Source organism: Gopherus evgoodei, chromosome 10 (assembly GCF_007399415.2).
Source record: "Gopherus evgoodei ecotype Sinaloan lineage chromosome 10, rGopEvg1_v1.p, whole genome shotgun sequence".
Lineage (NCBI taxonomy): Eukaryota > Metazoa > Chordata > Testudines > Testudinidae > Gopherus > Gopherus evgoodei.
In genome coordinates, this window is record NC_044331.1 from 17,888,729 (window position 1) to 17,914,947 (window position 26,219).

General features: G+C 39.6%; 1 protein-coding gene across 2 annotated transcripts in view; it reads right to left on the bottom strand.

Moving 5' to 3' along the window:
• Positions 1-752: 752 nt before the first annotated feature.
• Positions 753-26,219, bottom strand: part of EFL1 (elongation factor like GTPase 1) — a 155,469-nt gene continuing 130,002 nt past the window's right edge. For both annotated transcript variants that reach the window (XM_030577562.1, XM_030577561.1), the window contains 2 exons: positions 16,227-16,411; positions 753-1,111 (listed from right to left, as the gene is read on the bottom strand). In XM_030577562.1, coding sequence (XP_030433422.1) covers positions 923-1,111; positions 16,227-16,411 — 374 coding nt within the window. In that variant the 3' untranslated portion in view covers positions 753-922. The remainder of the gene's footprint in view (positions 1,112-16,226; positions 16,412-26,219) is intronic.

The following is a 26,219-nucleotide window of genomic DNA, read 5'->3' on the forward strand; positions in this document are numbered from 1 at the left end:
GCCAAAAAAACCCTTGTTTTTTTAAAACAAAGCCTACTTTATAATTGTTTTCCCTGTCAGCATGGGTTATTCAGAATATATAATTTAAGAATTTTTATTACGTTATCTGCAAAACAGGCTAATGAACTGGGCAACTTCATTGTGATTAGCTGCAAAAAGAGTGCTGGTAAACTACGACAATTTACAAACATGTATATGAATGAGGTTTTGTTGACATAAATATTTGGTGAATAGCTGTTCTTTGTACAAACAATAGTATTCAAGTGAGTAACAGGGGTATCCATGCGCTAACAGTAGTATTCACTCTTTCCTATTTGCTATTCTTCTCTCTCCTCTTGGAAGAGTTTAAATAATCCAGTCTGGGAGCAGAAAGAATACCATATGATTTAGATGACAACTCACACACCAGGAACAGTGCAGCGTGAACAGTTCATGAACAACATGCAGGCTGAAATTTGTAGTTATGGCAAATACTTGTAAACAATAAATGCATTAAGAGAAATCAGGATCAGTTTGCAACAGAGTCAAGAACAGAAGAAAAGAGCTAAAGTCTTTGCCTAATTTATTTACAATGAATAACTGGACCAGGTCTAGTTTTGATTACATCAGGTAAATTAGAAAGAAAGTTTAAGCAAATAACTTGCAATCCTAGGACAGCAGCTGGGGTAGAGTCTTAAAATTGGAGAGAGTAATTCCATTGAATTTCTTGTTACGTCTCATTCAAATAAATTACACAAACTGTAGTCTCTCTATAAAAGGTTGGAAAGGCTCACGTTTATTAAAACTGAAGCCACAGACAAATTACAGCATATAAGAAATCTTGTGTAAAACCGCAAGTCCAAGATGACATTTTGAATCTGCTATACAGAAAATAATCCACCTGCACTTAGCTGAGTTAGTGTAGAACTGAAAGTAGAGGCAGTTACTTATTTCTACTGAGAGTTCTTTGCTTCTCAGCATGCTCCACGATTTTTTCTTCTACGTAAAGTCCTTTTCGCTTTCTCACTGCATTCATGTACTTGCGGGCCTGGTTCTCAGAGTCTGCCTTTTCTCCAAAGTGCAAATATTCCTCCTCAGTAGTGGGTACCCAGAATGGGTCACCTGAAATTATCTAAAAAGAGAAAATTGTAGAAAGAGGTATGTTAAGTTTTTAAAAAGCAGATTAGAGCATTTCAGGTAAGATTTTGTGTTGTAAATGATCATATGCTTAGAAGTGACAAATGTGAAAAAAATAAAGAAAAGAAAAGAAAAAAGTAGGTCTGGCTTCCTAGGTGGCATACAATAAGCTATTCAAGCCAAATGCATTTAAGCTTCCTTAACACGTTCAATGAGTGAAGAACTCACTTTCTGTAACTTAACTTTATATGCATTTGCTCTTGGATTTTCCAAAAAAGCAGAGATTTGGCAAAACTATCATAGAGGCATTAAAATCAAACTAAAAAACTCATTCTAAGTTTTAAAATGCCACTTCTCATTTAGATTTCTGTTGGATTTGCCCTGCCTGTGATATTACTGGTGTTCAGTTGCACTGAGAATACACTCATTTCTATGGCTCAGATTCCTCAATCCCTGTGCAAAACCTTAGTAAAACCAGCCGAGGTTCTTGGCAAGCCTTCCCCACTTCACCCTGGCAGAGACTGGGAGACTCTTTTTATCATATAATGATACACAGTATTCATATTCACCAGCCATTCAATGGTGGGCTACCAGGGACAGCCAAGAGTACTTCATTATTAAGATTCTCTGTGCTCTTGAGTAGCCCTACTCCGGACTGAAACTGGTCCAGTATGCTTCCTTACACAGGGTAAAAATGACATGCACAACCTATGGATATTAACCACAGAAAGCAGTGTTAATGTTATGAATTTAAAAGGTACATAGGGACTGACAACATATTTTCATTTCTCATTATTAGGTCAGAACAAATGGAATGTTTCGTGTGTGAAGAAACAAATAATATTGGATCTTACACTTTGAATTCATTTTTTAAAATTTTTATTTATTATGTTTTTTAAACAGAAAAGAGTTGAATGGACAATTTTCACTCACTACGTGAATGAAGCAAACCACAGGCTGGGTTTGTAGGGCCAGATTCACAAAGGGGACTTAGGGACCAACATCCAACTTTAGGCACCACTGTCATTCACAAAACCACCACTCAGCTGCTGCATAACCCTGCAGGGATGTAAAGTCTCTACACACCCAACTAGCCACTGCTAAAGTCCTTAAGGTGCCTCAATTTTGGTGGCTGGGCATGTGCATAGACACTTCAGTCTTGCCACTGCCCTGCAGTCTGGACACTGCCCATCTAAATCATGCCTAAGCCCCATCAAGATTCACAAACTATGTTTTCCTGCCTATCTTGTCTTTGGGTCCTGATCTGGGATGCATGCTTTGAGCATACCTATAACCACCTTCTGCCCAGTAGTTACGGAACCCTCCTGGGAGATGGGAGAACCAAGTTCAAGTCTCTGCTGCATGTCAGGGAGAGTGGGGATTCAAACCAAGTCTCCCATCTCCCAAGTGAATGCTCTAACCACTAGGCTAAAGGTTGTAAGGGGGGCAGCCTTGTCACCACCTCTTTTTTTAAGGACTGACTCAGCTTAGGTGCCTAACTCTAGGAGAGGGTTCGCAGTTGTGAATCCTGAGTGGAGGTAGTTGTCTCCCTCTCTGAAGTTAGGCATGATCTCCATTTGAGGGGCAGGGCTTAGGCAGGCCACATCCTTATCCTTAGCTTTTCTTACTAGCTAACTCAAGCAGCTCTTTGTTCAGTGTCCTAGCTTTTGTGAATCCCTTTTTGGGTGCCTAACTCTCCCCATGCATTGTAGAGGGAGCTGAGGTGCAGAACTTGGAACTGTAGATTCCACTAGGCAGGCATGATGCCTAAAAGTGAGGTGTTGCGGTGCCTAAGACCTCCTTGTGAATCCCACAGTAGGCCTCTTATCCAAAAGCAATTTGGACTTTTTGAGAAGCCACTGGGCTCCCGAGAGAGAGAGAGAGAAAGAAACAGCCATGATAAACTGATAAAGGGAAGAGCTGACAACAATGTGTTTGTTCCAGTTATAAAAGATACTTAATTCAAGAGCTCTCAAGGTCCCAGCTGATATATCCAGATAAAAAGAAAATGTTGACTTTTATACTGGATGGTCAGAGCAATTAATGTTGAGTTCTGGGAAGTCCAAAAAGCCAAGAAATAAACACCTGATAAAATGAAGGTCTGGTAGCCTGTAGGTGCCCTTTGTTGCTGTTGGATTCTTGTACAAAGACACTTTAAACATCTTTTACACTGACTCATTAAAGATCTTTTCTTGGAAGAGACATAACATGGGCGATGTACCCCTCAAAACAGAATAGGGCTGCTGGTTCCAATTCATTGCTTTTCTTAAGCTGAAGAATATACTTGGACAGGAGATTGGAGAAAAATTGGTTTTCCTAGATTGAAGTCATGAAGAAATCCTTAATGGAAACAACATAAGATTTATCATGAATACAGCTACCTGTTAAATTCTATAAGGAATGCCTGCAAGAACCCTAGACTAAAGATTACAGTTAGCTCCTTCATTTACATTTGTAATACAATTTTTAACTGAATTGCTGAACTATAAGTTCAGCTAAATGTGGACAAATAAACACGATCTTGTAATAGGTAACACAGATCTTTTTCCACTGGATAATGATGCAATTTTCTGTTAATCATGTCCTGAATATAGGTACTTAAAGATCCAGTTACATTCAAGCCCAAATACAGACAAGTATTAGTCAGACTACTGTGTTTGAACTTTGAACCAACCTGAAGCAAATACTCACCAGCAACTATACATCACACCACAGAAACACTAACCCAGGAACCAATCCCTGTAACAAATCTCATTGCCTACTCTGTCTCCATATCTACTCTAGCGACACCATCAGAGGACCCAACCACATCAGCCACACCATCAGGAGCTCATTCACCTGCACATCTACTAATGTGATATATGCCATCATGTGCCAACAATGCCCCTCTGCCATGTACACACCGGACAGTCTCTACATAAAAAAATAAATGAACACAAATCGGACATCAGGAATGGTAATATACAAAAGCCAGTAGAAGAACACTTCAATCTTCCTGGACATTCTGTTACAGATTTAAAAGTAGCCATACTTGAACAAAAAAACTTCAGAAACAGACTTCAAAGAGAAACTGCAGAACTAAAATTAATTTGCAAATTTAACACCATTAATTTGGGCTTGAATAGGGACTGGGAGTGGCTGGCTCGCTATAAAAATAACTTTGCCTCTCCTGGAATAGACAGCGCCTCATCAATTATTTGGAGAGGACTACATCTGCCCTGATTGAATTGGCGCTGTCAGCACCGGTTCTCCACTTGTAAGGTAACTCCCTTCTCTTCACGTGTCAGTATAATAATGCCTGCCATCTGTAATTTTCACTCCATGCATGTGAAGAAGTGGGTTTTTTACCCACGAAAGTTTATGCCCAAATAAATCTATTAGTCTTTAAGGTGCCACCGGACACCTTGTTGTTTTTCTGGATACAGACTAACACGGCTACCCGCTGATACTTGATACAATATTGAAACATTTGATTTTACTACCATTAGTGGCTATCATACTAAATTAAGAAGTTATAGATGTCTAGGTTCTAAGGACTAAATTTAAGAATCCACTTTAGACTTATTCTTCCTTAGTAAACTTTATCATAGGTACAAGGAATTAGTCCTAAATCATTAAGAGTGTTCATCAAATCTTAGGCTCATATAAAATGTGCAATCAAATCAGGGAAATGGTCCTTGGTGAATTGATGTTTGGGGAATTAACCAAAATTGTATGGTGCTTTAGTCCTGAGATTCAACTTTTCCTTTGCATTAGTGGACTATTATCTATGAAGGAGCCTAAAAGTAACTGGAATTAATAAGGCATTGAGGAACTTATAGTTACAATTAACAAGGTCACCTTGCAAGAATGTTAGATGCAAATACTGAATGATAAATTTGACCACTGAATGTCACTTTATTCAGCTGATAAGTTACAAAATCATATGTTAAGTTTCTAATAATCATCAAAGCACTTCATTAATTTCTGTTGGGGTAATCAATACTTTTTATAAAAGACAAAGGTAACCTTGAGTCTGTTTCTTTAATTAAATCCCATGAATTACTGAGAACAGTAGTATAGGTAAATGTAGCAGTGTGGTTACCCTGCTCCGGCCCTGAAGGGTTTAAAGCAGGCCTGGAGAGGGCTGTGGCTGGAAAAGCTAGGCTGATTGGGGGAAGCAGCCACAGGTGGGGCCATGCCCTAATTAGACCACAGCTGGCCCTATAAGAGGGCTGAGGGCCAGAGGCTGGGACACACTCTCTCTAGCTTCTCAGAGAGAGCAGGACCTGGCTGTCTGGGCAGCTGAGGAGGGTACCTAGGGTGAAGCAGTGCTGGGGAAGGGCAGAGGGAGCAGGGGAGCTCCAGCCTAGCAAAGCCTCAGGCTGTAGGCCAAGTTAAGGGCCCACAAAGGGTATTGGGACTGCAGAGGAGTGGCCCAGGAATAGGCAGAGGCAGCTGGTCCAACCCCCCTTGCTGATGATGAGTGATTTACAAACTGCAGTCTGCCCTAGGGAGCCAGGACTATATGATGACTGGCAGGAGCCATTGAGGCAAGGTTGGGATGGGGGTTGGAGGTCCTCCTGGGAGGGGAGACTCAGAGTGAGGGGGTATTGCGGTGGACAAAACCCCTGGGCAAAGGGCACCAGGGTCTGGGAAGGACACGGGGTCAGTGGCAGGTGAGACACCAGCCTGCAGAGGGCTCTCCAGGCTGGAAATAGCTAATTCCCAAGACGACCAGCAGGAGGCGCTGCACCCGTGAGTTGTTGCCCCGTCACAGTAAATATCAGTTGTGTTTTACACATTACTTTTCTCACCATAATCAAGGACATTATTTTAAATTATTTTTGAAATACAAGGTTAGAGCTATCTTAGCACTCAGACAAAGAGACCATGAACTTCCAATTTTAGGCAGTTTTACCCCCAAATCTGGAATTTTTAAGTGTGTGTGTTTTGGGGGGACGGGGGGAAGGAGTCTTATTCTATTTATTGTACTTGACCCTGTTTTTAACTGTCATATGACATTTTAAGACAAGGAGGGGCATTTAAAACTATTTAAACCGAATTAACAAAAATAAGATAAGGAGATATTGACTTAAAATATGAAGAAAAATTCCCTAAAAGCGTAACATTTTATAAACTATTAATTTTAAACCCTAGGTTTTAGAAAGCCCAGTTTTGCTGACATATTTGTAAATTATGAAGCTTAATGTAATTCAAAAGTAAGAAATTACATTCCACTCTAAATCATGCAGTATCTGTTTCATAATGAGGTTACAGTGACTAAAGCTGAAGATGGTTATTTTGGACAAGGTGACCACAGGCTCAGTCATGCAAAGCACTGAGCACACTGACCCTGAGCCATCAAAGTGCTGAAACGTGCTTAAAATCAAGCGTGTGCATATTCCCAGTGAAATAAATGGGGCGACTCATACACAAAGTTACACCCAAACTCCCACTTCTGTTGGTGGAAACCGAACATGCTCATGGTGGTCTGGCAGGAGACCAAGGAAAAAATCAGTGCGCTATAATATACCAATATGAAAATTAGTTTCCCAACAGGACTAGATTTTTTTTTTAATATGCACATTTGTGATTGACTGACCACAGGAATATCTGTGAAAATAACCTAAATCTGCACATTTCTAGTGTCTCTGGCAGTGGCACGTCTGATTAACCAAGGCTCACAAGCTCACTATGCATAGCCATTCTGATACTTTGAACAAGAACTCATACACTCATAATCTATACTGAAAACACAAAGACGGTCTCTAGTTTATACTTGTAAGTATGGGAATTTGGCTGCACAAAGAACTTCCAAAAAAGATTAGAATGATCCAGACTTGGGCCACTTACAAGGCATGTTGCTAACTGCTCCACTTTGCTGAAGCTTCCCCATCATAGCAGGAAGATTAAGCCAGGCATGCACATATGCACGTGAACACACAAGAAAAGCCCCCTCTGACCAAGGAAGGGATATGACAGAACACTCTATGGAGACTATTAGAAAGCTCATTATACAGATCCAATTTCATTGGGAAACGTTTAGATACTGTGTTGATGGGTGCTTGAGAAAAACCCAAGATGGACACATTTTTCCATTAGTGTAGGAAGACGTTATTTCACTAACATTAACTAAAACGTCACGGCTGGATGCCTTTTCTGTTGATGAAAGAATGGATGTTATGGACTTCACAGGTATTTCTAGCACTCTGCAAAGTAGACTGTGTCAGAACAGCCTCCAAGATAAAGTAACCACATTGCAGTACCAGTTAACAATAGGTTGCAAAAAGGCATGGCTGGCCTGGGCATGTTAGATAATATCATGCTAAATTATAGCAAAGAAGATACAACTAGAAAGAATCTACTGGAATTCAGGAAACAAATTGTGCATTTGCCCTGAGAAGTCACCAAACCAACCACAGAAGTATGACCCTAACATAGGATGCAGAACTCTTGTGTGAGGCACAGAAAAAGAAAACTTTACATTGTTCATCTGTGAAATATCCCTGACTCAGTGGGGTGAAGGCAAGAGCACAGAAGAGAGATCATCTATCTCTTAGTCACAGTCAGCCAATGGACCAAAGCAAATGAATGTACCAGGTGGTGACCATCATGATCCATACCCTGTTCAGAGAGTGCAGGCAGGCATAAGGATGAAACACTTCCCTATAATACTGCAGAGCAGTTCTCATCAGTTTGCTTCCATTGGGGAGCTGTCAGAACATTGGGCATAGGTTCCATGGGAGCAGTGCTGAGTAAGTTTTTGGCTCTTGAACTACTGTTTGTATATTTGGGGCCCACACAGGAAAAAACCCACGATGTCTATGTGGCTGAAATGGAATTTTTGTCAAAACAGAACCCTAAATGATTCATTATATTCTCAATGGAACAATCCTTTTGGAATAGTCTGAGCTGCTTAAGAGAAAGCAAAGGTTGATCTTGGAGAGAAAAAAAAGACATCCACAAATATTATTTATCTTATGCTCCAAGTCATTTTTCACTTAAAACTTCTTTGTAAGTTTCCAAATACTTTTTGTTGCAGAGCAAAACTTTAAAACTGAAGATAAAAGTAGAACTTATAATACATTTTAAAAACAGACATGCCAAACTATACTGCACATACATGTTAAATATAACAGTTTATTAACATTGCTTTTTGCAATGGAAATTTTTGTTATATTCCCACACAAAAATCTCTGACAAAACAGAATTAGAGTGGAGAATATACTGCCCTAACACAATAAAATGTTACAGTTAAAAAAATCAGGAAATTCAGTTAACAATCTAACAGCCTTTACTCTGCCCTGTTTTCTATGCCTATCCTCTGCTTGGGGATTGAAAATGCTGACCAGAGGCCACATGAAACTTATCTTAGCCAAACTATTCACACTGTAATTCTAATATTGTCTAAGAGACATTGCTGGGAGGCACTATATATAAAGTATGGAGAGAAATAATAAACATTGTAATTGAAAATGTAAACTTCACTTGAATTTTTTTCAATCTGTGTGATTATGGTTTTCCTGCCATTATGGAATAAGTGCTTTTGACAGAATAGCAAGAAATCCAGAGGTATATTTTAAAATGCCTCTACAGTAGATGCAATTTGAGTGAGTTAAAAGAAAATGTTTGTTTTTGTCTTTACACGACTAAGAGTTTCTCATTAGTAAATATGAGCTCATTTCTACTGTAGCATGGCCCAATCTGTTTACGATGCAAGTGTTTTTATTCTGCCATGTAATAATTATTTCACTGATCTACTTTACATAAAGCTTTTGGAATTTATATTTTCTCTTTATTTAAGATTAGCCTGCAAGCAAGACACTATTAAAATTCCACTATAATTAAATACATCAATGAAATACATGCTGAAAATTCTGACAGAATAATGGCTAACCTCTTGTGTTCATCAACTCCCTTGCAAAAGGATAAGCCAATTGAAGGTATAAATAAAATGGTGTTTATAACAACATCAGCCAGGTGGTGATGTATTTTTAGTAGGTGAACACATTAACTCAAATACTGTAGGGTATTCTTGAGAAAAAAATAATTGTAAAGCTTAGAAAGATTTAACAACACAGAGTAAACAACCTTTAATACCCAATTTCCTAAACAAATCCTCAAAAGAAAGCACACACAACTCGTTTACTATTATTATAGCAAGTTGAACACTAAGCGACTTCTTTTATAGTCCTCATAGAGACTAAAACAAAAATGAAGAATCCACATTTGAAGAAAATTGGGGTCAGCAGTTTTAAAGTTGTGTATGTTCAACCTCAGCAGTTCTGTATATGCCCATTAAACATTTCTGTGTTGGCTTTGAAGGATCTCCTTAGTTAAAGGTGCACTATAGTTTAGCGGTCTTTTTTCATTATTTCTACTTTCCAAAAGGAAGGAAATCCAAACAGGAATATTTGATCCAAAAAGCTAGTGTTAATGCAGTTTTAAGGAAGAAAAATGTAGCACGCAAGTCACACAAAATCCAAAGGTTAAAGTTTTACTGTAACATTAATTGATATGTTTTTTGGCTGGGAATAAAACTGAGTAACTGCTTGCCAGATAGTAACTGTCCCATGCCCTAATATATGATACTAGATATATGGTTGTTTTTAGGGCCATTCATCAAATACCACAGTGAGGAGTGTGGAACATAAGTAGAACAAAACCAGAAATCTCTTGACTACTATTAGAGTCACCTTTAAAAGGAAAAGGTATACCCAATGAGTGATCTCTCTCCAAATTTACTCTATGCCCAGAGTGAGGAAATAAGAGTAAAGCACTGCTGGCTACAAATGTGGAGGATCTTTTCCATATTGACTCGCACTCTTTGCCACTTATCCTCATCCCCAACCAGATGTTTTGTGTAAGACCTCAGAATCCAAGATCTTTAATGACTGTGATCCCATTTGTTCCAATTATTTGGAAAAAGTAAAAGGTCCTGGTTCAATATTACTCTGTTAAAGAATTATATGACTTTGTATTGCTGCAGATATGGAATGGATTAAAATACAACTATAACAAGTTATGAACCAAAGAATTATAAACAGTACATTTTCTTTTCAAGTCTACTGCATGTACTTTCATACAGGTATCAGAAGACAGAAACTGTAAAAATAGATTGCTGACTTCAGTGATTAACTTGGGAAAGGTATGTAATTTTATTTCTGCTTAAACTATTTTCCCTCAAAAGCTCAACTGGAAATTACATAGGTTAGAATACAATTGAAAAAAATGAGAGAAGTCAGAAACTGGGTTGAAAAAACCACTTATTTCAATTCTAAAACCAACTTCCAAAAGCCTCTACAGACCAAAGAAGTATTTTGATCCATGATATTTAAATCTCTTTCAGTGGCTGGAGATTTCAAAAGATTCCTACTCTCCCATCAAATACATTATGGAAAAAGTTTGTCTTTTTACAACAGTTTTTCCCCCATACCAAAGAGAAAAAGTGACATTCTGGAATACTCTGTAGCTCTTAACATCCTCACTGGGGAGTGATCGATGGTTTTTCAATTTCTAAACTTTTCCTGGGGGTCAACCAAGGTTAATATCTGCATAGACCATGCAGCACCTTATGGTTATCAGACCAACATTCGAGGTAACTGATCACTCAATGCTCTGAGAAGGTGATTAAAAACCTAAAACAGGCGCTAGCAGCCAATGGAATTTGTAGCTAAAAGTCACAAATCAGTTTGTTTAATGAAAACAATGACTAAGAATAATGATTTACATTTGTGTAGCACCTTTCTGCCTCAAAACTTATGTCAACACAAGGATTTTTTCTATAGGATTTCCCACCATAGTTACCACTAGTGCACACCTTTGGTGGCAGCAACAGTGGTAAATTTTATTTTTTTCTACTCCTTTGACTTCACTTATTCCACAATTTTTATTTCATACAATATGGTGACCTATTCCCAAAGGAAAAAAAGCTAGCATAAAACCTTGGCAGGTTACATAGCTGTATGAAAATGTTTAGATTGTTTGGTAGTTCACCAGTATGTGTTTCAAAGCCAGCTTGGCAAGATATTTAAATTTTAAAATGTGTTCTTCAGTTATGGAATTGCCCTACCACAAAACTGCAGTAACTGAACTAGGGCATACAGTTGCTCGTGTTTATAGTACTGAATTAAGAACAGCCCGGTTTCTCAGATCAGTGTTACTCATAACATTAAAGTCTTTTCATGAAATATTAGACCAGGGGTCAGCAACCTCTGACATGCGGCTCGCCAGGGTAAGCAACCAGGCGGACGGGTCGGGCCAGTTTGTTTACCTGCTGCATCAACAGGTTCGGCCGATCACGGCTCCCACTGGCTCTGATTCGCCATCCCAGGCCAATGGGGGTGGCGGGAAGCCACGACCAGCACATCCAGGCCAATGGGGGCTGCGGGAAGCAGCGCGGGCAAGGGATGTGCTGGCTGCGGCTTCCTGTCGCCCCCATTGGCCTGGGATGGCAAACTCCAGACAGTGGGAGCCGCGATCGGCCGAACTTGCCGATGCAGCAGGTAAACAAGCTGGCCTGGCCTGCCAGGGTGCTTACCCTCGTGAGCCGCATGCCAGAGGTTGCCAACCCGTGTTAGACCCTGATCCTGCACTTTGACATAGAAGTAGTCACCATGAAATCAGCGAGATCCCTTGTGTGTGCAAAATAGAGCATATGGCCAAGTATGCATTTGTGTGGGGTTTACTTGCATCCAAAAGTGGAACTGACGCCTTTGTTTGTAAATGCCATAATGCCAGGCGCACATACTTACATTTGTAAGTTGTGAACAACAAACTGGCAAGGTGCATCAGAGATTTTTTAAAAAGTTAGCAAAAAAAATGAAATGTACTAACTCACCTAGGCAGATTCACATTACATTACTTTTAAAGACATTTTAGTGTGGGGGGAAAAACCCTTAATTTGGTATTCCTTAATATGACTTGTCTTTAGAGGCAGAAAATTCACTGCTTTGTTCTTTCTCTGTTTTGAATATTAAAATTATCTGTCATCTTAGGTAAACATTAAAATTCTCTTTGGAGACACACGAAATTTTGAGACTTCAGAAAATTTTCCTAATTAAAGTTCTTCAGCTCCTGTTAGTGTGACCAGATAGCAACTCTGAAAAAGTGGGACAGGAGGGTGGGGGATAATAGGCACCTATATAAGACAAAGCCCTGAATACCAGGACTGTTCCTATAAAATCAGGACCTATGGCCATGCTAGCTCCAGTCCCACAAATGGATCTGTGAAGGTGGACCCTTAATGCCTCTCTTTTCAGTACAGAGGGCTTATGTAGCAACTGTGAAAGCAGAAGCCTCTATATAAAGATGGAAGTTTCTCTGGAGGAACTCATCACACAGTCTTGCAAAAACACACCTTTTTACAGGATGGTGAAGGGTAATATTTTTCAATCTTAATTACACAGAGTGAAATATTAATGTATCAATTTATATTTTACACTCAGAAAAACTGCATTAAAAGAACATCGAGGTTGCAAAGTCAAGTGCTCAAAAGACAGGAATGCCAAAATAAGTGTTGCCCGGGCAACCCTAGTTCAGGCTCCTTGTGTGTAAGCATTGTGATAGTCCTTGATTATATGACCATGTACTAATTTTTCTACAGGAGCCTTCCTCTTTCAGTGCACAGAATGGATTTGCTCTGGGAATGAATCAAGGTTGTTTAGTGAAGGAGACTTGTCTGTAGTAGCTCTGACTTATTTGTCGAAGAAGTTAGAAAATGTGGATTATAATTTTTTTCCAAATATTTAACAAGTATGAGTGGAAGGAAAAGAACATTATAGCCACACTTTAATGACCTAAAACACAAATATCACAAAATCAGCTCAAGGCACCCTCTTGTCATTATTTATTTATTTAACCCCCCCCCACAACTGTTCTCGCTAATTAAATACCCACAATTTAATATGCCTGCTATGTGGAGACAGGTTTGAAAGGTTCCAGATGACTTCTAAGAATTACGTAAGTGTCAGGACTACCATCAAGATGATGATTCATTTGGAGCTCATTCTGATTACAGATTAATAGATTTTAAGGCCAAAAGAACTGTTATGTCACCCCTTGTCTGACCATCTGTATAGCACAGACCAAAGAACCTCACCCAATAATTTCTGCATCAAGCCCATAATTTCTGTTTGCTTTATAAATTTGTAAAAGACATAGTCTTGATTTAAAGAACTCAGATGAAGAACCCATCATCTACCACATTCAACCTTCTTTTCTCTAATTTTTCCTAGAAATTTACAGTAAATTGTGGAGATTATTCTAATATTTATCTAATACTACTCTAAAGAATTTGGACAAAGTCATATATTTACTTTTGAAATATGTTTCTTTTACCGTGAACTAATTAAAACCGTAAAATAGCAGCTAATCATTGCCCAATTTGGAATGTGTAAATTAGCTTCAACAGAAGAGTATGCCCCAGAATACCCCATGCCCCAGTAGTTAAGGAGATTTCTTGGGAGGAAGGAGACCAAGCTCATGTCCCTACTGTACGTCTGGCAGAGCAGAGACTTCAGCCTGCGTTTCCCACAGCCTGAGTGAGAGCCCTAACCACTGGGCAAAGAGTTACAAGTGGGGACAATGTTCCCCTCTATACTGCCCTTCTGGCTGTTTTGTGAATCTAGCCCTTTAAAAATGCCCAGAAAGAAAATGTTTTGTGTTGAATTCGTTTCATTTGACCCAAACGGGACTTTTTATGTTTGCTGGAAAATGTTGGCATTTTCGGATTTGGTTCAATGTGAACCAATTTTTCCCTCCTAATTTTACAGAACTGCCAGCTAATTGAAAAAATCAGTTATTCACCCAGCTCTAGTCACATATTTCTTCTGCCTTGACAAATGTACCAGGATATCATTTCACTCAAATCTAGAAAATCCCATAACAAACAGATAGATTGTACAAAGGGCACCTATGATGCTAGAGAGCAGTTGTCAGAAACAAATTCACTCACATTTCTGTAACAGTAGCAAGTACATTTTTGGAACTGGAAATTTGCTCAAACAGTTACTGAAACTATGGCTCAGTTGCTACTACACAGGAACATATTCGTTCCATCCTCCTGAGAAAATCTGGGTGTTTACATACATATGGGTTCATTTAGTGGGAGCATAGTAGTCGTGAATCCTAAAGAAACTCACAAGGAAAATTCATTATCTGGCAACTTCCTATCTGGAATTAACACCCCCCTGATTGATTTACCTGCTGAGCACTGATACTGGAGGCACTTGAGATTTGCTACAAAGGTGCTTTGGAGATAAGCCACCCCCCATTAGTTGCTCTCCAGATGAGTACTCCCAAAGCCGTAGAAACACTTAACACAGTGGTTCCTACCCCTTTTTTTGGTTCGGAGCATCTCATTTGTAATGAATTTGAATGTAAACGTCCCTTTTCCCCAATATTCCTAAAGCTGTCACTGAATCTCATCTATTTTCTGTCCATTTTCTCTCCCTTCTTTCTGGTCTGTTTTTTAAGGTCTCCTTTTTCCTTTCTAAGTACTTTTGAGGTTTTGCTCTCCATTTTTTTAAACTTTGTTTTCTTTCTATCCCCATCGTTTCCCCAAATCTCCTCTCCCCTTCTTTGCCTTTCTATGAAGCCTGAATTCTTGGTCTTTTCCCCTTCTTCCTCTCTACAGTTCATTGCATGACCTGTATGTATACTGAGCTAAAATTACATAATGCTGGAAGAACATGAGCAAACTACAGTATTATTACTGCCTGAGAAGGTTAAGCACTTGGTATACCACATTCTGGAATACTGGTGTATGGTACCACCACTGAGAGAGAACAAAGTAGTTTCCTAAGTGTACTACATCAGGTGTTCCCACACTCTTTCACAGTGTGGATCTCTCCGTTGTGACTGCATAGACCCTTCTTCCTTTCCATCATTAGTGATCACATAATATTCCTGTTGTGACTACAGCAAGAGTTCACACAGAAATAATATTAGGAATGTATTTTTAGCGGTCTTTCAGTGCATCATGTGACCAGGCATTTCTCTGTGGATCACCAGCAAGCATTTCATTGACAAAGAGTGCTCTACAGACCATAGCTAGCAACCACTGTTCTATACTGTCACTGTAAGAAATAGATCTCAAGACACACTGGGGAGAGTTGATTTATGAAATCACAAAATAGCAACTCAATAGAAGATAAAGATAATACAAATTTGATTTTTAATTGATTTTTCAAAGTCTGATTCTCACTTTGAAAACAGATTTTAAAAAGTGACCAAAAAAGTTAAACTGCAGCTAAGCATTCTTTTAAAATATACAGGTGAAACGGATAGTGCAGATCTACTGACTGTTGTTACTCTTGAACCTGTTTTTAGCTCCTTTGATGGGTCTGTTGAGCCTTTTTACTATTCATTTTTGTTCCTCTTGAACAAAGAAATGAAACTGAAAGCTTGCCCTGCCTTCTGTACTTCAAGATCAACTATCCCTACGATGGGAACAGAGTGGCATGTCTCTGAACTGATTTCATGTCTTAGAACTTTCCCCACCGACATTTGTCCCCATGTAGAGGCATCACTTTCATCTCCCCATTTCTTTTTGAAGTGCCAAAGACAGACACCATTTCCTTTCCAAAGGAAAGGATCTTGAAAACATCCCCCATCAGTCCTGGCTTGCAATTATCCAAACCTATTTCTTCTGCTTTCCAGTATCTAAATATATGTTGATTAATGCTTTATAACTACTGAAACAGTAGTATTGTCTAGAAAAATTTGCTGATCAACAACAGAATATTTTTCTGACCAATAAAAGATTACTTCTCATATGACAGGAATTATATTTGTTGCCACATTTTTGTCTTAATGGTAACATTTACCTGAAGCAAGTTACCATATAACCCACATGAAAACATCAGCGTATCAACTCCAGAGAAAATATTTTGTGAAAAAGTTATTTTGTTATCAAGATACTTCTTTTACTTTTCAGAACAATCTAAAACTATCCAAACAGGATAGAAATATTTATTTCTGAAGAGCAAAAAGGTACTTTTTCACCTTGATTTTGAAAAGAATTAATCAAATGCAAAATGTAATCTCCCCCCCCCCTTTTTTTTTTTTTTTTGCCACATCTACAGGAAATAGATCACCAAAACAAATGGAATGAATAGATCTTTTACCTCCCAGTGGCTGAACACCAGCTGTGGACTGGCCAGGCCACTTGTTCTCTTTCTGATTTCATCAGCAAACCCAAAGCTTTCTGCTACTGGCAGCACTGCCTTAATAATAAACATGTCAGTCCCCTCTTTCATCTCCTCTTGTAACACTCGGCCTTCTCTTTTGGACAAGACAGCATATACACGACCTGCAAAGGCATAAGTCTTATTAGTTTGCTGATCCTTTCACATCCTTGGCTTTAAGGCAAATACATAATTATTAATTTAGGAAAGCTAAGTACTGAATATAGGGCATACTTTCTATGACTCAGTATCTTTCCTGTAAGATTGTGGTTGGACTAATTAAAATCATACAAGGCATACGTTTGTCAGTTAGTAAAACATGCAAATCCACAGTATATACATGTTTAATAAATCACTACCACTGTGTGGTTGCTACACTGTGTACATTTTATGACAATGCTATGTATATTTCTCAAAGGCATACTGTAGCAAAGAAAGAATTTGCATAAATATCCATTAAGCTTGAATATTTTAAATTGTATTACCGGAGAAGAATGGGGGAGTGTGCTGTTAGACATATTTTATTTGTAAATATCCCCATTGTCAGTCAACTTGGCTTTGATATTTGAAAGTTATTATCTATCACTCCCCACTACTTATTACTTATTCTCACACACTATAAACATTCCACACACATAAAGATATAAATGTAAATGTATTATAAAGTGAAATTAAATCCTCTAAGGCCAGTGAATTGGGCTTTCTGTGGGGAACTTTGCAGAGGATGTGAGGTGATGGACTCTAATCCACAGTGCAGCCCCTATGAATGGGAACAATAGCAACTGCATCTTTGCAGCCTCACTGCAGGATCTGCAGGCCAGTAGATTCAAATCAGTGTGGGTCCAACAGCTCTTGCCTATCACTTCCAATGACATTTTCTGCTTGTCAGGACACACTCCCTCCTAACCCACCCCTCATATGGTCCTCTGCATGTGGGTGAATTTCACCTTTACCGTGTACTTTGTCTTCTTGTTACTTACGAAATTTGAAAAAAAGTGTTTTAGGTTCTAAACTGGGAAATCAGACACAAAAGTCAGATCGTTTTCAAGACAAAATGTACTAGATCTGGCATGCATGTATGAGATTTGTTGATATAAGCTAAAGAACTGCAAGCCTAAGGAATCCTTGAGAGTGTGTAGGAAATTCTGAAACACCAAAAGGTTATATTTTATACAGCTCACAATTGCTGATTTATTGTACAAATGTACATTACTTTAAAAAACAAGCTTAGACATACATTGCACAAGAGCATTATGAAGGTCACTGGAAATATTCATGGTAATATACAGAATTAAAATTGTTAAGGTAAATAAGTTCCCAACTACATTATAGGATATTAATATTATATTTTAAAATATTCATTTTATTCCTTATGTTTAATAGCAGAGCTGAACTCTTTCATACACATTCACCAGATATTATCAGCACCATTTATTACAAAGAACCAGGCTATCAAACCTACTGGAGAGACACACTTTGAGCTATATTCTGGGCTGAGTGTTATTGAAGTCTGTTTTCCCAAAACATACAAGCTAGCAGAGATTTTTTTTTTCATCTCAATAAAGGTTTTTCAATTATATTTATTTCATCCAAGTAGTTTGGATTGTTGCTTCAGTCATTGCTACCAGAGAGAAGTTATATAAGGATCTGAGTCTAAAAAATATAACTGGTCCTTGGGATAAATTCTGGAATCCACCCACTCTCCACCCCCTTTTGGACTACACTGGATGGAGAACTGCGGTGGGTGTGGGAGTCAGGATCTTGGAAGCCACAGGGGTTTGTGTGTAAATGCTCTGAATGCTGCAGAGCCTAGTTCTTGAGTGGAGGAGGGGGAATCTAAATCACTGGAAGAGGTCCTGAGGGTAGGCTAGACTAGTACATTGTTTTACCTAATAGTTTAAATACTGGCCACAGAGGGGCTGATCATAGCTCTCTGCCCAACTGCAAGTGGGTTTCTAACCCATGCTAAATTAACTGTTTGACTGGTTGTGTATGTGCATGTGCTTGTATGTATGCTGGCAGCACTTTTTTCATCTCTAAATACCTGAAAAGGAAATTTATTCTGAAGTCATGACAGTACCTCAAAAGTAGAGTAATATTTTGATGCTGCAATATACCAAAAAGCTTGAATAAGATGTAATTTACTTATGCATCTGCTCTTAATGAAGTTCAACTCTTTAAAAATAAAGATGCAAATGAAAGTTCTAAGGTATCTCTTCATAGCTATATGTATAGTAAATATGAAATTAACAAGAAACTGACTACTCAGGCTCTATGAAGTGAACAGAATTACATCCTACATAGCTATATCTATATACAAGCTAGAGCTGTAAAGAACAGTACCAACGTTTACGTTATCAGTAGAACAGTGCTATGGTAAATGGCATTTCATCAAAATTTCACTCATGTCAGCAAAATCCATGGCAGGAAAAAGGAAAAGAAAAGAAAAGGAAGATCAACAAACCTACATTATAAATTTCTTACCTGATCATTTTCTTACTGTTAGCAGCTTCTCTTCAAATTCATTACTAATGAGCTAGTGCCCCCTCATCCACCTGTGGAATTCAGAAGTGGTCCAGTGATGTTACTGGAGGCTCCAAGACTAAGCTTTGGCCTTCAGCTCAGGCCACCAGAAGAGTTTTTCCACAGCTGCAGAAACACTTCAGCAGCCAATTAGCATTGAGACAACTTGAGATAACATATTAAATTAACCTCTCCCTTTCGATTAAAAATTCAATTTATATTCTGGTCATTGAATTTGAAGAGGAGCTGCTGACAAAGAAGATTATCAGGTAAGAAATTTCTCATTCTGTTGCATCTCTCCTCATTCATTACTAATGGGAAGTAGTGAGCAGTGAATCCCAGAAGTAAGGAGGGGAAGGATAAGCAGAGTTTAATTATTATAGTAGAAAAACAGACAGGAATGGAAGTTCACCTCATATAAAGCAAGTGCTTTATAAACTAAGGAGTTATTTGAGAACCAATCCAGTAGCACCTTCCTGCCAAAGGATGCTTCTGTAGAGGAATGGAAACATACTTTGCAAATCTTTCTCAGATGTGGCTCTCACACTTTCCCCCCACTCTCTCTCTCTGGACTTTTGTGACTAGTTTTCCAGATGCACAGCACATCAACTGCTGCAGGATTTTTACATCTTGCCTGCAGCAACCTTGAGGCCCTAAGGCATTGGCAGTTTGAATACAATGAGATGAACAGGGTACAACTGGCATATATAATCCATATGCTTGAGATGTATCTTTAGAGCTCTAGAAACGCCCATTTATGCCACAACTTTCCAAGGGTCAGAACAAAGTAATGAGAGAAGTTTTTCCGGAATTGTGGCAGAGAAGCTTACTTTGAACTGAAAGGTTACTGGAGCTATATGGATAGCCTTTTCCTCATGACTAACGCAGGATAGTTCTTGCATAGCTATGGCAGCTAATGGCAAAATTTCCCTTTTGGAGATAACGGTGACTAGAAAGGACAGCCACAGGCTTGTTTAATTCATCATTGTGACTAAACTTGGCAGCTGATACTCAAAAGGAGGATCTGATGTACTTGTCTACAAAATATTGCTAGGGCTGATATCCATGTTTTTAAGGCGCTCCTCTGTAGGATCCAACCAGGCGGCCTAGAGAAATGCTAATGTAGCTGAGATCGCCACAGAACTTTGGGATTATTATAATATCTGTATCACAATAGCATCCAGAGGTCAGGGACCCACTGTGCTTGACTCTGCACAAAGAAAGAGGCAATCATCTATGCCCCAAAGAACTTTCTGTTTCCCCTCACATCAGAAACATACATTTGCCCATATCAATGAATAAAATATTCTGGTTGAGTTCTGGATACCAAACTGTATGAGAGGCTAATGGAGAATCTGTACCGACCTACAGTTCTCCGATGCCCATGCTGATAATTGTAGGTGTTCCCAGTTTGAATGAAGGAGGTCCTGCTTCAAGAGGTCTCTTTTCTGCAAGCACAATGTGAGATTCTTGGTTAACAAGCAAGTCCCAAGTGCCTTCTGGATCAATGGAGGACAAGGAGGAGGACTACAACTCTCTTTTCCTCTTTCCTATATCCTTTATGTGAATTATCTTGAGAGGTAGCAGATTCTTCTCTATCCAGGGCATTATTTCCATTGCCATGAAGAAGCTTTGGCCTCTGGTTATTCCCTGGTTTCGGAACAGATATAAAACACTCACACCTCAGTCATAAGCCAACCTCAACAGGAGGTAGGAGGAGGTTTCCTCTGTTAGTTTCTTACACCTTCTACTGATGCATCTGGTACTGATCACTGTCACAGACAGGATACTGGGCTCAATGGACCACTGATCGGATCCCATATAACCATGTTTGTATTTTGTAAGAGACACTCAGAGAGGTGTAAAAATGAAACAACAGGATGTGTACTATGGGATTTTGGAAATGTGTGTTTACAATGCTTCCATAGTGAGTATAGTATGCAAAGGTCTAGAATGAAAGTTGAGCTGGCTCTCAGCATGCTGTTTGTACCTACCTGCCTACAAAGGGGCATTCAGATGTGATCTGAAAATGACACCTAACTTCTCACTACATAAAGTGCATAGTTCTATGCCCAAAGAAGAAACTTCAGCGGGTACATTTTGAGAAAACCATGCAGTGGATGAAGCTGATACATGGCACCAGCAATCCCAGGCATTGAAGAGAATCGATGACTGATGACATCTCAGGAAATGAGGGATGCAATGAAGTTTTGGATCTTTGCAAATACTTACCATTATTGTAATTATGCTCAGAGCCACATCTGTTTTGACGTATGGATTAGCAATTCTCTGCATTAGGATCAAAAGCTCTTCTTGAATTTGAAGAACTGGCAGCTATGGATCCTTTCCAGCAGCTGTTCACTTATTGTCCATGCATGGATATAGGTGCATAAGATGCAGCCAGTGCCTTGGTCTGACTACAGCAGCCACTTAATACTCTGGGTTCAGCTTGTGGATCGTGGGGTCTTGTACACAAGTGCTCTTTTTGTCTGTGTTGTGCTGAGGATTTTCTTGGTTTGGAGGAAAATTTATCTAGGCATCCTTGGAAACTTCTGCTCCAGATTTTTCCCTCTGCCGGGGAAGAGATCCTTCTTGGATGCATTGGGTGTCGGTAGCAACCAGCGAATTGCAATGGTGGCCTTGACAGCAAGGATAGAGGCCTCTTTGCAGTCTCAGCTGCTAGTCTGTCTAATGTTTCTCCAATAGCTCCTCCCTTGTAGTTTGCATGCACAAGATATCCATTAAGGATGAACTATTCCTAGGTGTAACATGACTGCCTTATAGCCATCAGGTTAGAATCCACTGCTTGTCACAAATCACATCAAGGGTTTGACCAAGAAAGAACCTGAGACATCTCGCTCCAAGCAAAGTTCATACTCCTAGAAGATAAGCCGCTTATTTGCCACAAAGTAGGCTTTCCTTATTAAATATATGAAAAACCTTTGGTCTGAATAGCTACAGCTGTGCAGTGTGTCATCACTTCTATGGTCTATAGGGTCTTTTGGAAGGAAGTCCCTTTCTGAAGGTGCAACTATGTTTTTCACTAGTGGAGCTACTGCTGTATCAGAATTTGGCTCCCAAAATTAAATAAAAACAAAGAAATTTCATAAAATGGTTTTGTTTAACATTTAGTTAATCAGGTGTCCTCATTTGGATCTCATGACTCCCTCGAGGCATCAATGAGAAAACATGTATCTAATCAGACTTAACAGAGAAGATATTTGATTAATATTAATGAGTTCCTTGCAAGCCACTGACTGCCATCCTGTTCTGGAAAAGTTATGTAGGGTTTTTTGTTTTGTTTTGAACGCATGTGTGGTACTTCTTTCCGCAGCTGTTCACAGGTGGGAGGATAGTACACTACTCATCATGACACTGGGATTACACAACAGAAGACGGGTGCTGGTACACATCTCTGGATTATGGCAGGCAGACTTTCAGAGTCACAGGGACATCTAGCACCTAAGTAAGTATGATAGGAGCAACCTAGTACTACTTGGAGCTTTACTCAGTAAATCAGTGTCATTTTGAACGTCAGAACGGATTTACCTGTCTGTATCTCATGAAGTCGCAGCTTTATGGGGACTGCAATCCTTGTGTGCCTCTGTTCTGGTCACAAATGGCCTGAAGGGCTCCTAAGGCTTTCATGTGAGGTCAGCATGTGGAGCAGTGGTGTGGAGGAGAGATCGTTTCCCACTTTCAGCATCTCAAGTGCATTTCCCTGCCAGATCAAGAGTTTATGGCTGATGATGATAAGGCACAATTCCCATTCTGCCTCTACCTGAAATCTGAGCCCCTTTCCCTGGCAGAGTGAGGGTCTTTGGGCTGAAAACCAGACAGGCAAAATTTCCAGTAGGCTGCAGCCTGATGCAGGGCTACACAGGCATGCTGCAAGGTGGGGGAGAGACAGTGAGTGTGATACAGAAGAGAGAACTTGTAGGAGAAATTTCAAACACTCTCCCAAGGAGAAGGCAAAGGAGAAGGGTTTTAACCCCTAATTTTCATCCCACCTCTTCATTAACAATATTAATCGCTGCCTTGGGAAGGACAAATTTGCTTTTGCCTTTTTGAGACCTGGAGTTTTCAGGACTTACTCTTGATTATCATGAGAATCCCCTGGTTCACAGTGGGAGGAAGGACAGCTGTGTAGGAGTTCTGATTCTTTCTGCAAGTGGTGGGGATCCACATTAGTATCTGGGGTGGAGGGCAGGAGGGGAGGAACCTATGGATTCTTTATGGGTTTCTTCCCCTTCCAGCTCAGGTCAGTTGTGGGATTTATCACCTGAGCTGGCGGGATAGTTTGCTCCTAGTCCTTAAACTCTTGCCCCAAAAGCTCAGAAAGCTCCTCATTGGGCTTTTCTGCAATGAACTAGCAGCTCCTCGGTGCAGGGTGGAGACCTGACATGCTCGTTTGACTCCGAGTCCTGTGGTCTGGCAGTGTGAGGATTGGCCGTCTGGGAACAATTCACTCTCTGTAATGCTTGTAAATGCTGTCTCACATAGGGAACATTGCTTAGATTTAAGGCAGGTGTTTCCAGGACAGCTCTGCCATGCCTGAGTGGGAGCAGAGGAGTCCAGTAAGGAGGTGCGGTAGCAGCAGATCCAGGTGGTTGAAATCACCATGCTGCTATTTACCCAATCCAGGGGAGGAGGAAGATTCTAAATTGCAATTGCATGAAAGTATATAAAAATAAAGATTTTACAACAAAATGGTCGAAAGAAACTGAACCACAAACTTGCTCCAGGTCAGAAGCAGCAAATCTGGTGACATGAGCTAAAAGGCGGAGCTTAGGCCTGGGGTTTCCAGCAAAAACGCTGGAAAGCCTCTGAATTCTCCACAGGTGGGGAACATTACCCCATTAGTAACGAATGAGAAGAGAAGCTGTGCAACAGAAAGATAATATCAACAAGGAGCGCCAGTTAAATAATAATTGAGCATATGATATTCAGAAAGTTCATGATGTATTTGAAGTTTTCCAGAAGAGAGAACTGTTTAAGAAAAAACAGGAGGAGGAGTAGGTATAGAAGGAGTTTTGTAGTAAATGACGTAAAGGAATCAAACATTAAATATACAGTACAATCTACTAGAAAGGAGTAGGTGCTTGTGGGAAAGTTTGAAGGTGTTTGTGAGAGCCATGTATCTAATTTAAAAAGAAGTCCCATTCAATTAGATATATGCAAGCTTACAACATATTTCTGCCCCTCCCCCATTTTTATAATGTCTTCACTGCCAAAAACAGTAGGCTTTTACAGCGAGATAGCTAACAGGTGTAAAATACTAGTGAAAACATGGCACAATCCTAGTGAAAACATTACCGCAGTGCACCTTGGTAAGGTCAAATGCAATACTCCCCATCCAGGTTTGAACTTGCCTAGCTACATCATGGTAAAAACTGGCGGCGCCCTGTCTCCACTAGGATATTAGAGTGAAACAGCTAATGTATATTGTGACGATGCACTCTATATGATTTTATGAAAGTATGCTGATGAGTGTGAACATAATGTAACTAAAATATGCTTCATGCAAAAGGTCACTTGTAAGGTACCATTACAAAGCTTATAATCTACTGAGTGTGGTCATCCTATTTGTGTAAATGTATCACTCTTGTATCTGAAGCTAGAAATATGAAATATAACTCTGAAGGCCTATTGTATTTATGCAAAGTGTGGGCCATTAATGGTGGTTTGGAATCTTGATGGCTTCCATTAACCAGGACAATTGACTGTAAATGGCTCTGTTTTACTTGTAAGTCTTCCTGTATACAGGTGTGCTGGCAAGTGGGTAAGGAAGTCTTACAGTGACATGTCATCATGTCACCTGAACTGGATTCCATCTTTAACCTGGTGTTTTTCCACTGAGATGGAGGGAGGGAACCCAAAGAGGGACAAAGGATTACCACCTAATGCAAAAGATATATAAGTGGGTGGAACAGAACAAAAGAGGCTGCAATATGAGAAATTCCCTAGCTAACACCTGAGCTGGAACAAGGACTGTACCAGGGGAAAGGATTATGCCTAGACTAGGAAGGCATCCAGTCTGTGATTGAAGACTATTGAAACATCTCTGAGGGTGAGATTTTATCTTTATTCAGTTTTCTTACTGTATTAGGTTTAGAGTTGTGTATTTCATTTTATTTTGCTTGGTAATTCATTTTATTCTGTTTGCTGTTACTTTGAACCACTTAAATACTACTTTCTGTATTTAATAAAATCAATTTTTACTTAATAATTAACCCAGACTATGTATTAATACTGAGGGGGGGGGAGGAGGAGGGGAGACAGCTGTGCATCTCTCTCTGTCAGTGTTATAGAGGAAAAACAATTTATGAGTTCACCCTGTATAAGCTTTATACAGGGTAAAACAGATTTATTTGGGGTTTGGACCCCATTGGGAGTTGGGTATCTGAGTGTTAAAGATGGGAACACTTCTTAAGTTGCTTTCAGTTAAGTCTGCAGCTTTGGGGCACATGGTTCAGACCCTGGGTCTGTGTTGGAGCAGACTAGCATGTCTGGCTCAACAAGACAGGGTGCTGGAGTCCCAAGGGAAAGCACAGGCAGAAGTAGTCTTGGCACATCAGCTGGCAGTTCCCAAGGCAGTTTCTGTGACCCAACCCGTCACATATATTAGTTATCTCACTGTAAAAACCTCACCTTTTTTGGCAGTGAAAACATAGCCTTAAGAAGCAGTAAATTACACTGAATTTATAGCTTCAGAATTGGTGTATTTACTTGAAAACTTATGTAGTTAGGGAACCAGGAAGTTTTAAAAGGTGCTATATATTGCTGAAGCAGTAATGGGCAATACTTCTAAAACATGCTTTTGCTGGATGTTGAAAAAGTCTGACATTATTTACAGGGCTACACTGAAAAATATAAAATTGCTCTTACATAACACGTCAGGCGTAGTTTCATCTCATTTTAAAATTCACCCACTCTTTTCTCCAACTTTCCCATCTTTCTTAATAGCATTATTAGCCATTTCAGCCAATTTCCATAATCTAGCAGACTCAACTCAAACAGATAAAATGAACACCAAAGAGATATGCAAGCAGAAGACTGTCAGGGTGGAAGTGGGGGATGCCATGGGGTGAAGGACAGGAGGATCTGAATCAGCAACTGTCACAGATGCCCCAGTCTCACCCACATGCTGCATTCTGCTGCACAGGGAGCTTGCACAGAGTAGGGTGCACTGCTGGGCAAGTGGGTGCACCTCAGCATCCAGCAGGACTATACCAGTTCTGCTGTACATGGGCAGTCTGCAGTAGGAGGAAGATAGGTGGTTGAAATTAGCCATTTATGTTCATAAATATCTCTTGTTTTGATGTGAGGTCTTATAGGCACAGAACAGATTAAGTTATAAAAGCTACTTTAGTAGATATGAAAGTCATATTTCATGATATACTTTTATGG